This window comes from Oncorhynchus mykiss, chromosome 12, assembly GCF_013265735.2.
Source record: "Oncorhynchus mykiss isolate Arlee chromosome 12, USDA_OmykA_1.1, whole genome shotgun sequence".
In the NCBI taxonomy this organism is placed as follows: Eukaryota; Metazoa; Chordata; class Actinopteri; order Salmoniformes; family Salmonidae; genus Oncorhynchus; species Oncorhynchus mykiss.
In genome coordinates, this window is record NC_048576.1 from 67508730 (window position 1) to 67526403 (window position 17674).

Here is a 17674-nt window from a genome sequence, read left to right on the forward strand (position 1 = left end):
CTATCCAAATACAAAGGCCTTTATTTGAAATCTTACCATAAAATAGGAGAAACATATAGGCCTATATTAATCTTCTTGCCGCCATTCAAAATCTCTTCAAGAGGCTCTCTTGGCCCACGTTTAGGTGGTGTAAGTGGCATGTCTGAGTTTTCTAAGGACTTCCGGATAGGCGGACAACACAGTGGTGGCTTTCTTTCGTGGACCAACATCGCCATCAAGAGGCCGTTTTTAGGTGTGCCGCAGGGATTTAAGATTATTACCAGTTTATGATTCTATAAAACACGACACATACACTCACACAATGAAGGTATTTCACAACTAAACAGTGAAAGTATAGGCCTTATTTCGGAAAAAAAATATATATAAACATATAGGCTACAAGGGCTGTTCCTCTGGTTGAGTCTGAAGACAGTCTGAAGACATGTTAGTCTATACACAGGCCTAATGCCGTCTAGATGAATTAATACAGCTAAAAATGGGTAATTATCTAGGTCTATTTAATTGACAACACATTATCAATTGAGGAATATCTATATGTAGCTTATAAACGTATTTTTGTCAGAAATAATTAGCTGCCGTACATGGGCCTACATATTGTGGAAAATAATAGAACACATATTTGTTTCATTTAAGTTGTTACACTATGAGCTATCTACCTAGTAGAAAGCATACCTTGCATTTGATAATATGCAGACAACAAATGAAACATATAATTTGAGATGCTGTAAGGGAAAAAAATAAAAACACGAAAATGTTCAAATATTTATGTAACTTTGTAATCATATGGCAAGTGAGGTTATTCATTATTTCTAAAACGAATGACGTGTAAACACGAGGGTAAATTATGCTTCAACCATATTCGAAAATAAGAATCATCCGAATATTTATTTTAAGAACATTGACTCAAGCTCATGCTAGGAAATGATCATTTCCATACTTTTGCCAAAGTTGATGGAAAAACATAATCAACAATGTGAATAGAAACACTCATTGACTACGCACATATTTGGGAAGTCTAGCTTGCCGTGATTGAGAAGTCAAAGCAATTTAGAGACAATATAATATTCATTTAGCCCATATGAGTTATGCGACTCCAAAAAATCTTCCCAGATGAAGACAAACTCAACCCCTGTCTGTATTCTCTGCCCCCAGGGTACTCCTGGAACATTTGTTCATATGATCTCTCGACTACATGGTGCAAAAGTAGAGAATATTAACTTATGGACTTACAACCCTTGGCAGTATAACGTCATGATTTTTAATATGTGTACTTATCTAAGCAGGTCCTGTGGGTTGGAAGCGGAGGGGTGGGCATTTATGTCATTTCTATTGGTTTTTGGTTTTTGTTTCACCTGTCAACCAAAAAAAAAAAAAACTTTAAAAAACTTGCTCACAATACAAATCTGTATGAATAGAAACATTCATTGACTATGCACATATTTGAGAAGTGTAGCTTGCAGAGATTTAAATGCCAAAGAAATTTAGAGACAGTATTATATACATTTTACTTATTACTATTCGTTCATCTCTGGTTATTATTGTTTGGCCTAATTGTAGCCTATAATTATGGTATTTTCTTTGAAAAGTGTCGTAGAGCTAGGCTAATTGTAGGCCTCATAGTGGTAGCAAATAGTGACGAGTGGTAATGATTGTCAAAAAGAGGTTGCAACGATCATAGTAATTTCAGATTTGGTATGACAATCTGGCATATTACAGATGCAGATTACAGATTTTATACATTTTATTTACTCTATCCAGGAGTTTGCCTTTTTACTCAATGAATGTCTGCAAAATCCGATCATACTGTCATACAACAGAATTACAAACTGAGAACATGGGAAAACAGAGCTTTAAAAAGTAACAGAGCTGCACTCTGACCACCTATTATAACCTATTCCATGACCTAACAATGTAAAGTTCTGCCACAAAATGGCCAGCCTAGCCTGGGCGCGAGGTTGTATACAGATTAAGGTTCCCCTATGTCAGACGTCTCGCCAGAATCTTTTTGTGGCGTTTTATGGCACTGCTGTAGGGCGGCCAGGATGCGCTCGGAAGTGAAACAAAGGGAGGCTGCGAGAACACTGGACTCCGGCGGTTCATCTGGAAGTCCAGACCTCGCCACGCAAGCCCCCCCACTCCTAGTGGAATCCGTAAACAACAAACGCAGCAAACAATAAACGACAAAACGCAATGGAACAACGTAAATCCCCAGTCTAGAACGTGGTTTAGGCCTACCCCACGACACCTCGAAACAGTTATTAAGGAGGACTTGAAACTTTTCATTCTCCCGGTGTTTGCTTTACAGCCGTTTAGTTCTTAACCTTCAGAAATTTATACCCTATAAAGTTTTATTGCAGTCATATTATTTTATTGCGGCACACCGCATTGAATTTTCTTTCTCTCTTTTATGACAGTCGGCTTCCACATCTCCTCCTCCCCAAACGAAAGCCCACATCCTCTTTGCTGTTTGTTTCCTCTTGAAAAATACCATAACAGGCCCAGGATTGGGTGGTACAGAGCCGTAATAACCAATACTGACCCCCTCGACTACTTAAGAAGAAATAGGCCTTTTATTCACATATGCTTGGCGACGCAAAAAACTTCGATGTCTCAGTTGCACATCTGCAAGCCAGTAGTTCTGGTTGGCCCGAACTTCAAGATATATTTTAATTACTACAGGCTGCAGGGATTCAGAGAATAACACCCAACAATGTTATTGTGCATTCAACCTCATGTAGCCTATATTCAGTTTCCAGAGTTCCGCGCCCATGTTGTTATTTTCCATTTCTGAAAATAAATCAATGAAACATTTAGCATAATAGTTTATTATAGGATGTTACAGAAGGTTATAGGGTATGAATTGTACCATTATGCACCACATTGTACCAAAATATGCGCAATATCTATAAAACTATTTAATCCAAGTTCATGAATAGACTGCTTTTTAGTTCAATATAATGCATAGACTCGTTATGCAAAGGGTTGGGCATTTGCTGGGCGTGCCATTTTTTGGAAAGACGCGTTCAAAAATCATACAGTTTTCTTTGCGTTCATCTTTGGAAAAAAGGGAACATGGGCCTTAGAATCATAACCTACCTCACAAGTCATGTGTCACAGGCCTCATGATTAGTATTTTCCTCGCACAATACAGCACAGCCGATTTGTTTCATTCCACGTCCTTCCCTAAACCCTTCTCGGGTTCTACCCAGAGTGGCACGTTTTAAATACACATAACCAAAACTTTAAATTTTCATAAACGTATGAGATGAAGACTTCAAGATAAACATTGCCATAGGGTCATCTTAATGGATGCTAGGGTCTAGGGCTATCTTCTTCAGGGAACCATGTGCACACTTGGCCAAATTGACTCCTTTCCTTCAAGTACAATTCAAGACAAATGCTCCGGCGCACGAGACATATTTTGAACACATGCTCCTCCTAAAAGATGAAATGAATTTGGAAATATGAAAAGGCTCAAACTTGTTTTGTTCTCACTCACACGCAGAGAAGGCGCATATGCGCCCTATTTTGCGCACTCTCGAGACTTTCTCACTGTCTAAAATGAATTGGCTATCATAAATACAATTGCTTTATTTTCATTTTAATCTCATATCAATTCCATTAAGTTATCAATAGCAGTAAAAAAGTGCCGAGACAATGTTCTAATGTAAACTATTTTTTTAATACGAATCCAACATCAGCAGTGCTATCTCACAGATAAACAACACAGGACTGAATACAATTTACATGAGAGACACAAGAGATTAATGTGATATAAAAAAAGACTGAGAGGGGGTTAGTAGTTTCTGGAGTCGGTGCTTACAGCGTTGCTGTTATTAAAAATGAAGAGTCCAACTGAGATGACCTGAAGGCCTCTATAATGAAAGCTGCGAGGCTCGAGCGCATGGAGAGACAATAGGGTCTAATGCTCCTTAATATTCAGAATGAAGGACAGCCATGCGCGCGACTCCAGAAACGCCACCCATTTCATATCTCACTGAAAATGCATCATAAGAGTTTCCCAGGATGTTTGTAAGTACTCCCACAAACAAACAAACAAAAATACATGTACACCAAATAAGTACATCATTCCTTATTGTATCGACAACACGGTTAAATCCATTAACGCTCAGTACATTCTGGACAAGAACATGTAAACAATATCTAAAACTGGAAAAATGACTTCTGCTCATTCAACTCCGATGTCATTTCCCAAAACACCAATTTTTAACATATGCAACTCATTCCAATTAAAACAATCGAGGTTATTCACCTAGTTCTATTTACAATCAATTAGAAATATTACCATCCAAAAACTGCTTTTCTTCAAATAGATTTCATTTTCAAAACACACAAACGTAAAGAAATAAATTACATTTCATTATGATATTAGGCATGCGCTAACAATGTAAACATTTTTATTCTTAGACAATGTAGGCTTGTTTTTCTTCGACGGATGTTATATCCTGTATTTAAGCGCATATGAGTAAATCTTTTCATGGCATATATCAAAACGAGAGAGAGTGTAAACGGGCGGGTTATTGAAGGCCCTTTCATTTCCACGTAAATGTTTAAAAACGTTCCACTGTTAGAATGCACAGTCATTAGATGAATGCAAGATGGCTACAGGCCAATGGGTCTGCTGACCTTATATTGGCAGACCGAACTATATAAAACTAGGCTTAATCCCAATCACGAACAAGGTTCCATATTGAATGTGAAGTAGCATGTTGCATATTATGCTTCAAGGAAATATACCATGTCGCGCTATCTACCCGAAAACACGTATTCCTGTTTAATTTCCACATCAAAGTAGTCTAAAATATTTACTCTCAGTAGCGGCTTAAACTCTTTAAGTTATTTTTTTAGAAATTACACAACGAAATAGTAACATTGGCCGCAAGGAAATGTTAAAGGATAAATACCCCATAGACCAGGGTTCTCCAACCCTGTTCCTGGAGAGCTACTGTCCTGTAGCTTTTCACTCCAACCCTCATCTACCGTACCCGATTCTAATATTTAGCTGGTTGATAAGCTGAATCAGGTTAGTTACAACTGGAGTTGTAGTGAAAACCTACAGGAGAGTACCTCTCCAGGAACAGGGTTGGATTATTACGCACGTTTACGCACAAGGAACTTGAAGGTAAAATGATGCACATGTAGAAAAAAGAGACACATATAAGAGTGTGCACATACCTGTTGAGTTAGTATTTAAAGGGATTACAACAAATACATGGAACCCTGATATTTTACTAAAAACGAGCCAGTCAAAGGGGCTCTGGGGGATGTGACTCTACAAGGAATTATAAATAATACACTAATAATAATAATAATAATAATAATAATAATAATAGGCCAACCCCTTTACACTAGCTTATTAATCGATTTACAATATAACATAATTGGGGCGACTGAGTTGGGGGAACTGCTGCTCGAATAATAAAATAATGTATTTTTCGTGAAAGACCAGTTATGTCCGGCGCATCTATGGAGCTGAAGAGAGGAATGGAGCGAAAAAACTAAAAGATAAGAATAAATGCAGGTCGCACACTCCCTTTAACTACAACCGTTTCTCTTATGTATTAATGACCACACGGAACCGACGTTTCAGCACCTCCATGCCTCTCCTGATGAAGCGTTGGTGTCATGCGTAAAGCAATAAATAAGTGATAAAAGTAGTGCTTGAGAAAGAGCCGCGTGAATCCACCCTCCTTTCTACTATATAATGTAATATATGCTATTTAGCAGACGCTTTTATCCAAAGCACTTACAGTCATGCGTGCATCCATTTTATGTAAGGGGTGGTCCCGGGAAACAAACCCACTTCCCTGGCGTCACAAGCGCCATGCTATACCAACTCAGCTACAAAGGACCATAAGAGTTTTCTCTACTGGTCTGCGCTTCTATAATATCAGAGGGTGTTTTTCACATCGCTATGGAAAATAATAAAAACAAGCTTCCTGCACCCCCACTTTACCCATGACAGTCCATGTATGCCTATTTAAGGAAAAAGTCACGCGAAAGCAGACTCTTTGTGATGGTGGTGTTTTTAATATAACTCCCTTTTTTTCTTAATCCTTGGGTTGGTCCTTATTCATTTTCTTCATTTTCATCCGTCGGTTTTGGAACCATATTTTGACTTGTCTCTCGGTCAAGTTCAGCGAGCGTGCTACCTCATGCCTTCTGTCCCGGGTGAGGTACATGTTGAAGAGGAACTCTTTCTCGAGCTCGAGGGTTTGGTATTTGGTGTAAGGGCACCGCTTCTTCCTGGAAGACCGGGCATGCAACCAGTTGGCAGATGGGTCATCTACAAGGGAAAGTCAGACAGACACATTTAGTAAAGGGTTAACAAACACAGACCAGAATAGGCCCGAGACTAGCAAGCCTAATAACATAACTAAATACAAACATGCGTGCGTGCTAACAAGATTTCCATGCCAATGCTATACATAATTGGGGTTAAAGTGATATCAAAAGCCAAATCTCATATTGCTCCAAATGGAACAGTGTTCGGTAATGTAATGGAGCAGAGAAGAGAGGAAAGTAGTTCCTCACCTCCCCTCAGGCCGAAGGTGACCTTGGTGGGTCTTGTAAATGGGTTTAGAGGACAGGCAGTTCCTTCACTGTACATGTTTACCATGAAAGTACTTCCTGGACCGCAAGGTGTCTTTTCACGTTACCGTAACAATATCATACATGGGAAACACAAAGAGAATGGAAAAGGTCCTCGTGTTCCTCACCCCACTAGACCTTGAAAATCACCCTGTTTGTGAGAAGTGCACTCTACATGGATGGAACACTTGGAATGTGATGTTATCTCGTAAACTGTGATTATCCGTATCCCGTAGTTTTTTTGTTGTTGTTGGTCAAAACCTCCAATCATTGCAATGCACTCCACCCTTCAGCTTGGTTAGCAGGCCTCAGCCGAATGCAATTAGGGAAGAAAGCGCAGCATCCTTATGAGGAGAAGCGATCCTCCCCCAACAGAGCCAAAAGCATTCGAACTATGAGAGACGTGTAGTGAGCAACAGAGGCTAACCCAAACAAAAATGCAGTCCCCCTCAAATGCGGTTGCTTTGGAAAGTGGATGATCTCCTTTTTATGGGAAATGTTCCAGGGGAAATATTTCTTGCTGTCTCCGTGGAGACGCCTCTCCTCTCTGGTGGCTTTCTCGGGAATGCATGCTATGTATTTTCATGTAGGCCCATCTACATTTCTTCTCAGTTGCTTTTGGTATAACATCACTGTGTAGAGCCTGCATGTTGGGCTACCATGGCATTCAAATGGCCTTGAAAAGCTTAAACTGAGAATGCCGTGATTACTGAAAAGGCAGTGGGGATATAAATCTCCCAGGCATGGCATTGGAACGATTGCATCTGCAAGTGGACACCAATACCTGTTCCGGGGCACTAGAGGTAGAAGTGGGCTTTGTGACACGCAAAGTGGTGCTTCGCATTCCCCAAGTACATAATCACCTAGTGTCATTCGTCCCGTGCAAAGACAGGGCTTTTCCTGTCACTGCATGACAAACCATCCAGTGCTATCCCATAACGCGTATGGATATGTGAAGGGTTATAGCTGTGGCCAATGGATCTGGGCATTTCTACAGATAAAAAAAATCTGGGCTCATTGAAGCCGATGGCCATTTCTCCTAGGCTACATACATGTAACCAATGTAAGGAAATCCAATCGGCCCATGCCCCTAGACACGCACTTTAATACCACATCAACGGTCTCCAATATCCTAAATCGTATGATGCAATCCTATTTTTATCATGAAAGGAAATACCCCACCGGGGATGATTGATAACCCTGTAAACCTATCCGTTGCCGGCGGACACGTCGGAGATAGAGGTGTGCCATCTAAATACTTATGAGACAGCTCAAAGACATGATCTGCAACAATGCAAGTTTAAGAGGGTATTGTCGCTGGATAATCATGGCGTGGGGGTCTGATTTGTGACGAATGTTGGGATGGAAACACATAATGGCTACAGACCGTTATAATACCATCATGTCTCTTTGCAATTTTACCTTAATAGTCTGAGAAATTGACCTTTCGTATATGCCAAGAGAGATTCGTTATTGCATTTCTCTACGATAAGGTTGCATCGTATTTTATATATTTTTTTCCCCGAACTGTCCCAGGGAGCCAACATACAACAATTAATAGTGATGTTTGCTGGTCTTATAACTTAATAAACTTCTGGGGCAATAACTTTTTTCACTCACGAGCCGCTGCTAGCACAAAGAGGGACGTGTAATTCCCAACTTCATTGCCTTTGCACGTAGTTTATTCTGGAATGCCGCCCAGGACAACACAAAGGGGAATTCTGTTGTGCACCATCCATTAGAGAGTTCACGTTTGCGTAAACCCATTTTGTGGATTAAAATCAATGTTCGTCTCCACCGTCAGTCCATGCTACTCGAAAATGACCATCAGTCAGAACCTTGACCGATCCAATTAAGGTTATGCCTCAGATAGCCTATATTTATGGTATATCTCTGTTTCCCGGTGCACCAAAACGTTACCGGGCGAGCACGCACAGCCTATTTCAACAAGACCGTGCTTTGCAGAGTAGCACACATAAATAGGTTTCTACTCCGACTCGGCTCCAGGCCTGATTAATAGCCAGCCTGATCTTATGATGCAGTGTTGGTAAAGGACAGAAAATTATTTTTATTCTGTCAAGGCAACCATAGGCATGGCTAGAACAGTGAGTCAACTGAGAGTAGTGACCGACATCCTCCACATAATGTCATATAGCTCAGACAAATGAGTCTGCTAGTAAAAAAAAAAAAAAACTGAGAGTCTCACTTGGAAAATGTTTCAGATTATTTTTCTGGTGTTAAAGAGAAACTCTTGCCCACTCAACAGTCCCAAAGGCATCAATAAAACTTGCTTTCCAGAAAATGTCGTCAATGCGGTTTCTTTGCCAAAATAATAATTGAAGAAACGAACATATAGCCCAATCCCCCACACTCCACCTTCTAAACGACATTAAACGTCTATAAATAGACTACTGCCATCAGACGTGAATGAAATAAAAACACGTTTCCCCTTAGAGAGGATATTTACACTCAAATATTGACTAGAGTTAAGAGGGCCTTTCTCTGGTAACTTCTAATTCTGCATTGGATAGACTCTTGGCACATAGTTCAACAGAGGGACGTTTTTCTTGAGGTGTTGTTCAGTTATTACTGGATTAAAACAAGCTGCTGAGAAAATGAACGGCACTAAAGTGCAATTGAGCGCAGAGAACCTGTTCTCAGAGGCTGTGTGCCAAAACTTACACAACTCAGTGTGAAAAGGGCTGCAGTAAAATTATATTCACTCCCAGTTGGTCCCCAAAACTAAGGCAGGTCAGCGCAGAAAACCGCGCACGTGAAATGTCGCACTAATCCAAAACAGAGTATCATCCATATCTTGACCAGATTGTATGTATAAATGTATGATAATAATTCTAACGTAAACATACATAGTAAGTTAGACGCACACTACGGGAACCAGATTTGGTAGTGAGCCTCTATGACTCGCAATCTCTTTGTTCCTGTTTTATGACCGCATTAAAAGCTTTACAGACTGTTCACTTCCTCGTTTTATAACTTACTTTGATCTGGCCCGTCTTTGTCTTCGCTAACTTCACAAATATCCTTATTGTCCTCGAATCCGGAGCCCTGGCTGGAATTCATCTCTCTTGCCGAAGAGGATTCCAAAATGTACTCGTGTCCACCGATTTTGGGGGGTTCCCCGAGGTGTCCCAGTAGCGGCTCCATCTTGACCTGTCCCTGCCCGGGGAGGGACTCCGAGCGCGGAGCGCAGTCGAGCCAAGTGCGTATGTATCGGGTGTCGGTGGAAGGCACGGGCTGAGTCGGGATGTATGGATGGTAAACCGCTGGTAAGCCATTGGAGGCATGGGGGCTGAAAGGGCTCCAGGACGAGCTAAAAACTGGAGGTTTAGGCTGGAAGCTACAAGAGGGGAATTCGGGATGCTCGCCATGTCCCCCCGGTTGCCTGGAGTTGGAATACTGTACATTGGAAAACCTGGCTGAAGTCGGATCTTCGCTCTCGTGACTTATTATAGAGTCCACATAATAGTTGCTCAGAGTTCCAGAAATTGACATTCTCGGACATTATACAAAACACGGTTCATTGAATTCAAAACATGTAGGACAGAAGTCGTTTTTTTTACGCGACTCCCCTTCAACGAGCGCACGAACAAAGTAGAGCTGGGTTGCTGGGGCTGTGCGCTCGGAGCGAAATGATTGGTCAGACTTTTTTCACGACCCTGATAAAGCGTCAATGGGGCGTAAATCAATCCGCCAAGGGGCTGCACCTCTCCTAGCACTGTACATATTTTCCTCTCTAAATAAATTGTCTTGTTTATGCAATATGCAAAATGGGAGTGCGTCCATATATATGTGGGTATCTATAGGCTGTCGTAGAAATATCCAGTTAAATTATGGATCCCAAGGATATTATAAATGCATATTGGAAACAATGGACGACAAATAAGCGACCACATTATTTTCTTAATCAAACTGATACATGCATGCGTTTTATGGAACAAGGCCATTGAATACAATAAGCCTTATCCAATATATTACGTGTATGAATGCCCAATACAGCATCAGAATCAAAGTAACATCACGATACTATTAAGGCGCCATTATTTCTCTATCGCTTTCATCTCTGGATGTCAAATCAAATCAAATGCATCTCTCTTGCCTATCACGTTTTATGTTTCAAATCTTCAGGTTTTAGACCTTTATTAGTTTGTTTTCTTCAAACTTCCGTCTGAGTTTCCTCTGGTGTAGGAAATGTCTATGTTCATGCTTTATTGGCAGATTAACAGTCATGTTTCTTAACGAGCGCATTAAACACTACTGCGTGCCAATCCCCTGTCTTTATAGAATAAACTACTTGAACTTTTTTGGTCGTTTAATACTATAATAAAATGCTACATCAGGCAGCTTTGATTTTTATAGACCTGATATATCGCCTGTGGCGGGGACCGTAAACGACTCTGCTGTAGCATTCCTGCCACTGACAAAAACGCTCACTTCACACTCAGACACAAAAAGTAAACACCGAAGAAATGAGACTAATGAGACTACACCAGGATATTCTAAAACCCAGCGGAAGAGAACCATTTTACTGATACAGGGGAAAGCAAAGAAGACTCGTAAGTTAACGGTTTTGGAGACAGTTCATATTTATTTCTGGCGGCTTTCCACGTATTGTGCATGACTTGTCACATTCAAGCGGGTCAAAGCTTTGGCCTCGGCCTTCACTGCTCTCTCTGCCTTCCACTGGCTCAGGTGCTAGCAACTAATGCATTTCAGCTTCAGAATAACTTCTATCAAGCGCAAAAAGAACAGCAATATAGAAATTACCTACGGCTGATAAAACTTTGCCCTGTGTTTGCACTCGAACATATCTGCATATTTATTGAGCACTAAATATCCTAACAGCTGTTATGTTAAAAATATAGGATAATTGCAAAACACGAAAACATGCGAAAGGGGTATTGGGTAGATGAGACTCATATGTAAGGTGATTTGAATGTTTTTCACTACATAACTTTGGGCCAGTAACCGAAAGGTTGCTAGATCGAATCCTCGAGCTGACAAGGTACAAATCTATCGTTCTGCCCCCGAACAAGGCAGTTAACCCACTGTGCCTAGGCCGTCATTGTGAATAAGAATATGTTCCTAACTGACTTGCCTAGTTGAATAAAGGTTAAATAAAAAACAGCATTGCATGTTGCCTTCCACTGGCTTGAACGTTGCAGTGATCATTTAATTAACGAACTCCACCAAATACCCGCTGTGCAAAGTGCCAACAATTTAATTAGATACATTGGAGTAGTAAACATTGAAAACATTATCTGCAAACCGCACGAAATGTTTAAAAACATGTCAAGAGAAACGTTTAATTAATTGTTGTAGACTATCGTAGTAGACTATAATGCATTGAGCATAAAAATGTACACAAATTAGACTCAGACTATTCTTAATTTATTTTGATAATACATATTGGCAAATACAATTTAACATGGCAAATTGAGAAATACAGAAATCGTAACAAAATGTAATCATTGGTAAGCAGATAGGCCTACAAGTTACAATAATAAGGATTTGATAACACAAAATGGTTCAATCAACTTAAAACAAACCATGAAATAAACATATTTATCCAAACTTATAATTCATCATCAGATATTTCTTTCTACTACAGAGGCCCTCACTTTTCAATAAGAAACCTGATATTGGCAGGAGTTATAACAGCTATCATATAGCCTCTCCAAAGCTATGGGCAACACTAGTGACGTGGAAGTTAAATTATACCTTATGATTATGCTCAGGTTCTTTATAACTGTTTACAGACACTCATAAAGTCTCTTAAGTGGATTTCCGCACAAGAGAGCTAATCAAATACGTTTTGTGAGTAGCCTACACTCGTAGAAAAAGGTTCTGGATAGAACCAAAAAGGGTTCTATTGCTTGCTTCATACGTAAAGCACCACTAAAGCTTATATGTAGAACCCCCGTAAGGTTCCATATAGAACTCTAGGGTTCCATTCCATACAAGGTTATATATGGAACCAATTTTATTCTATATATAACCTTACGGGGTGTCATATATGAAGCAAGCAGTAGCAGCAGTAGGCCTATATAGGTTAGTAGTAGAAGCTTCAGCATTAGTATAGCGTGCAGCTAATATTAGCCTATATGCTAAATAGTATGAAGTCTGCAGTTCTTTCGGGGATTGTTGCTACTAGCCTAAAGCAGTAAACAGTAACCTACACATTTGAGCAATAACTAGACACAATGAATCAGCGTTACATTTCTGTGGAATGTAAAGTACCAGCCTTTAAGATATTGGACTGCATTATCTATCCTGATCAGATAAAATATAATGACAAATAATATATATATATATATATATATATATATATATATATATATATATATATATATATATATATATATATATATATAAATATATATATATCTATATTATTTTTTATATATATATATAACGCAGTATCATGAAGTTGTAGTTGAAGTGCAAGTGCCTTTAGCCTTTTCGGCTAGCGTCTAAATAAGGGTCGTGTTTTCGTGAATACTTTGCTGAAATAATATTACAGAAGTTTGAAAGTTTGACATGACTGCATACAAACACACTATGTCTGATAATGACCGTTCTGACATGTACATACTCTGTCATCTTTCTGTGAGCCCCCTCTGGATAAGCCTTAAAGGGATACTTCAGGATTTTGGCAATGAAACCCTTTATCTACTTCCCCAATGGCAGATTAACTAATGGATACCATTTTTATGTCTCTGCGTGCAATTTGAAGGAATTGAAGGAATTTGCTAAGGAATTTGCTAACTAGTGTTAGTGCTAGTGTTAGTGCAATTGGTAACTAGCATTAGCACAATGACTGGAAGTCTATAGTAACTGCTAGCATGCTACTCGAAACCATAGACTTTCAGTCATTGTGCTATTGCTAGTTAGCATTGGCTCGCGAAACTACCTCTAACTTCCTTCATAATGTATGCAGGGACATACAAATAGTATCCATGAGTTCATCTAACTCTGGGGAAGTAGATCATAGGCTTCAATGCCAACTGAAATGCAGAATGCAAAGGCAGATAGGGCCTAACCTGTTTTAAATTCATTGCCATTGAACGTGTAAGAATCCGCCTTCAGACCAAGTTAATGAAGTTGTTAGGTTTCATGATGACAGATCTCTCTCTCTCAAACACACACACAACACAGAACTCACACACACACCCCCGAGGGCCTCGCTCTTTGTACCAGTCCAAAAAGTCTATACTCTTTCCCATGAAATCATCAAAACAAACAAGAGAAAGTGTATCAGCCATTCACGTGTAACAGTCATATCCCCAACAGAGACATTCCTGTGGTAACGTTCATGGTAACTCTTGGGTTATAGATGAAGATGTACCTTCGGAAAGTGCCTTCAAAAAGTATTTACACCCCTTTACTTTTTCCACATTTTATTGTATTACAGCCTGAATTTAAAATGGTTAAATTGAGATTTTGTGTCACCTGCCTACACAATAGTCTATAATGTCAAAGTGGAAGTATGTTTTTAGCAACATTGACAAATTAATAAAAAATGAAAACCCCATTGTTATGACAAGCCTAAATAAGTTCAGGAGTAAACATTTGCTTAACGAGTCACATGTTAAGTTGCATGGACTCACTGTGTGCAATAATAGTGTTCAACATTTTTGAACGACTACCTCATCTCTTTACCCAACACAAATAATTATCTGTAAGGTCCCTCAGATTCAACCACAAAGACCAGGGTGGTTTTCCATTGGCTCGCAAAGAAGGGCAACTTGTTAGATGGGTAAAAATAAATATAAAATACATTGAATATTATTAATTGCACTTTGGATGGTGTATCAATACATCCAGTCACTACAAAGATACAGGCGTCTTTTCATAACTCAGTTGCTGGAGAGGAAGGAAACCACTCAGAGATAGAAAATAACTAAGGATGGATCAACATTGTAGTTACTCTACAATACTAACCTAAATGACAGATTGAAAAGGAAGCCTCAATAGAATACAAATATTCCAAAATATGCATCCTGTTTGCAATAAGGCACTAAAGTAAAACTACAACAAATGTGTCAAAGAAATGTACTTTATGTCCTGAGTACCACTCTTCATATTTTTTAGCACAGTGGTGGCTGCATCATGTTATGGGTACGCTTGTCATCTGCAAAGACTATGGAGTTTTTTTTAGAATATAATGAAACAGAATAGAGCTAAGCACAGGAAAACCTGGGGCTGTCTGCTTTCCAACAGACACTGCGAGACAAATTCACCTTTCAGTAGGACAATAACATAAAACACAAGGTCAAATATACACTGGAGATACTTACCAAGACAACACTGAATGTTCCTGAGTGGCCTTATTACAGTTTTGACTTAAATGGGCTTAAAAAATCTATGGCAAGACTTGAAAATGGTTGTCTAGCAATGATCAACAACCAACTTGATATAACTTGAATAATTTTTTCAAGAATAATATGCAAATATTGTACAATCCAGGTGTGCAAAGCTCTTAGAGACATACCCAGAAAGACTCACAGCTGTATTCGCTGCCAAGGGGGATTCTAACATGTATTGACTCAGGGGTGTGAATACTTATGTAAATGAGATATTTCTGTATTTAAAATGTAATAAATCTGCAACAATTTTGAGAATATATGTTTTTACTTTGTCTTTATGGGTATTGTGTGTAGATGGGAGAAAAAACAAACATTTAATCAATTTTGAATTCAGGCTGTAAGACAACAAAATGTGGTATGTCAAGAGTATGAATACTTCCCGAAGGCACTGTATATAGACCATCAATAGTAATGCTGTAACATTTATCTGTAAGAAATAAACGCATTTATCAAAAGCATATGTGGCTTCTGAGTTTGTTTTTGTTGCTTTATTGAGAAGTTTGTGTTCACAACGCAGAAAACTATTTAAAAAAATGGTGAATGATATTTGTCTTGTATTACAACGTTAAAACGAGATAGAAGTTAGAAAATGTATTGTAGACGGTAAATGTTAATGTCCTATTAAATGGCCTGCAAATTATATGAAAGCCTTGCCCCTGACGCAAAGTATAAACAAGCTGGGGTGAACATGAGGTAGAGCCTGGTGCTGGTGTCTTTAATGGAGATGGTTTACAGCGTCTGGGCCTGCTGTACTTCATAAAATTTATTATTTTAGAAGAAGCGTTCATCACACCCAAGTGTACGCAGGCATTTTGGGGAAGGCCTAAATTAGCAATTTAACTCTCCACACGCCAATGTGCAATAAATTGACTCTTGGGACGAAATACATGTCAACAATAACAACTCTTTTAGATAATATTGAATGCAATTTTTTTGTGCAATTACAAAATGTAGGGTAGTGCGCAGACATGTGTAAACGGCGTATTCTCGTTGTTGTTGCATTCGTCCATTACGCAAGAGCGTTGATGTGCAGTACTGGAGTAATTCAGGTAGTTTCAGGTTCCTGTGATATACGTCCAGCCCAACAACTTGAAACTACCTAAATCACACAACAGCTTGTCTCACATATTCTCTTCAAAGACCTTCAGAGAACCTGGTTGAGCCACTGGACAAGTTCCCATACCTTATAAACGTGGATGAACATCCATAAACGTTATTCTTCGTTCCGCAATATGAATAACATAAACACAACTGTAGCCTTTATTCCATGTACATTAGCCTACTAAAGTGATCAGCAGTTAGAAAACGAGACAAGATACAAACTGCAATACAGTAGGAATAAAGAATAGGAGCGGAAGTAGCATGCCCATGCCGTTTCAATCATGCACAAAAAGGCCTATAACGCACGTTAGGACGTCTTTGTTAGACACATTACCAGGCAATAATATTGTAGTGAAAAGTACAGTACTATAATCCCTGGGACACATCTGCTACCCTGACTTCCTGAGTCTACAATAAATGCCCTGTCAATTGCCCCTGATAAAAATCTGGAGACCGCAGACAGCGTCACTAAAATCGTGCGCTCTTCAACATGGCGATACTAGCAGGAGACGCTACACAGTCTCCTTTTGAGATAAAAGGCCAATAGCTGCATATCCAGTGTCCACTGTAGGGAAGTTGCGGCATGTGTTTTCCATCAACTATTCATATTCAAACAATATTATAGAAAGTGCATGCAGAATGAAACCATGGATCACGTCAATGACGTCGAATGAATACATACATCTAGATAAAAACGGAATCAATAGGGATTAAATAATCTTATGTAAACACTAAATACACGTAGGTTATTCGTTTTTTTACTACGTGCAATGGTTATCATGATGATCTGGCATAAGGCTATACGTTGCTTCTTATTTCTAGCCTATAAATGCCACAGACCAGGTCATAATTCCAGCTCGACCAATCTCTAACAATCTGGAAGACAAAAATAAGAGGAAATTCTATGTGGAATGCTTGTAGGTCAACGCTGTTCCCAGGGGGCGTGAAAGACTAGCCGCACATCAGCAGCGGAAACTTGGCTTCTGTTTTCCTTAAAAGGGGAAAAAAAATAATGTATTTTGAATTCAGAAGGTTGGCCACAGTAAATGGTGGCCACTGAACCCAGCTAGTGAAAAGGGGGGAAATAAAGTTAAATCCACAAGATAAATGTAGGCTAAACTCAGAAAAGTATATTATATACATTATTCTTTTTTAAATATTTGTTTTACAATTAATCACTCCTAAATCATATTAAATTGTTTTCAATTAGACCTTGCATAAACCAAATATATGCATTGACATTGCTTGTTAGGATAAGAACATTACACCATACAACTAGGCTACTGCAAACCACAAATACTAGCGTAATAATAATAGTTACAGCAATTACAATCATCATTACAGGAAGAATAATCACATTACTCGAGCTCATATGACCTGGTAGGAGAAGGCTACTAGGAAGAGGGATGGGCTAAGGGTGGTAATAGGTGTCTAGAACTAGTAATTATTGCAATGGGATGTACCCAACAATTACACTAAATGTAATGGTGGGGAAAATATTTATTTCAGCAGCTGTATGTTTTTCTCCATCTATCTACACATATCGAAGTTGCAAACTAAGACATATGGGAACT

The 17674-nt window shown here is 39.1% G+C and overlaps 1 protein-coding gene across 1 annotated transcript; it reads right to left on the minus strand.

Moving 5' to 3' along the window:
* Positions 1 to 3660: 3660 nt before the first annotated feature.
* Positions 3661 to 10267, minus strand: LOC110538096 (homeobox protein Hox-B9a). Its single transcript, XM_021624684.2, has 2 exons — positions 9612 to 10267; positions 3661 to 6307 (listed from the first exon to the last, which is right to left on the minus strand). The coding sequence occupies exons 1-2, from the start codon at positions 10123 to 10125 to the stop codon at positions 6072 to 6074; spliced, it is 750 nt and encodes a 249-aa protein (XP_021480359.1). The 5' UTR covers positions 10126 to 10267; the 3' UTR covers positions 3661 to 6071.
* Positions 10268 to 17674: the final 7407 nt, after the last annotated feature.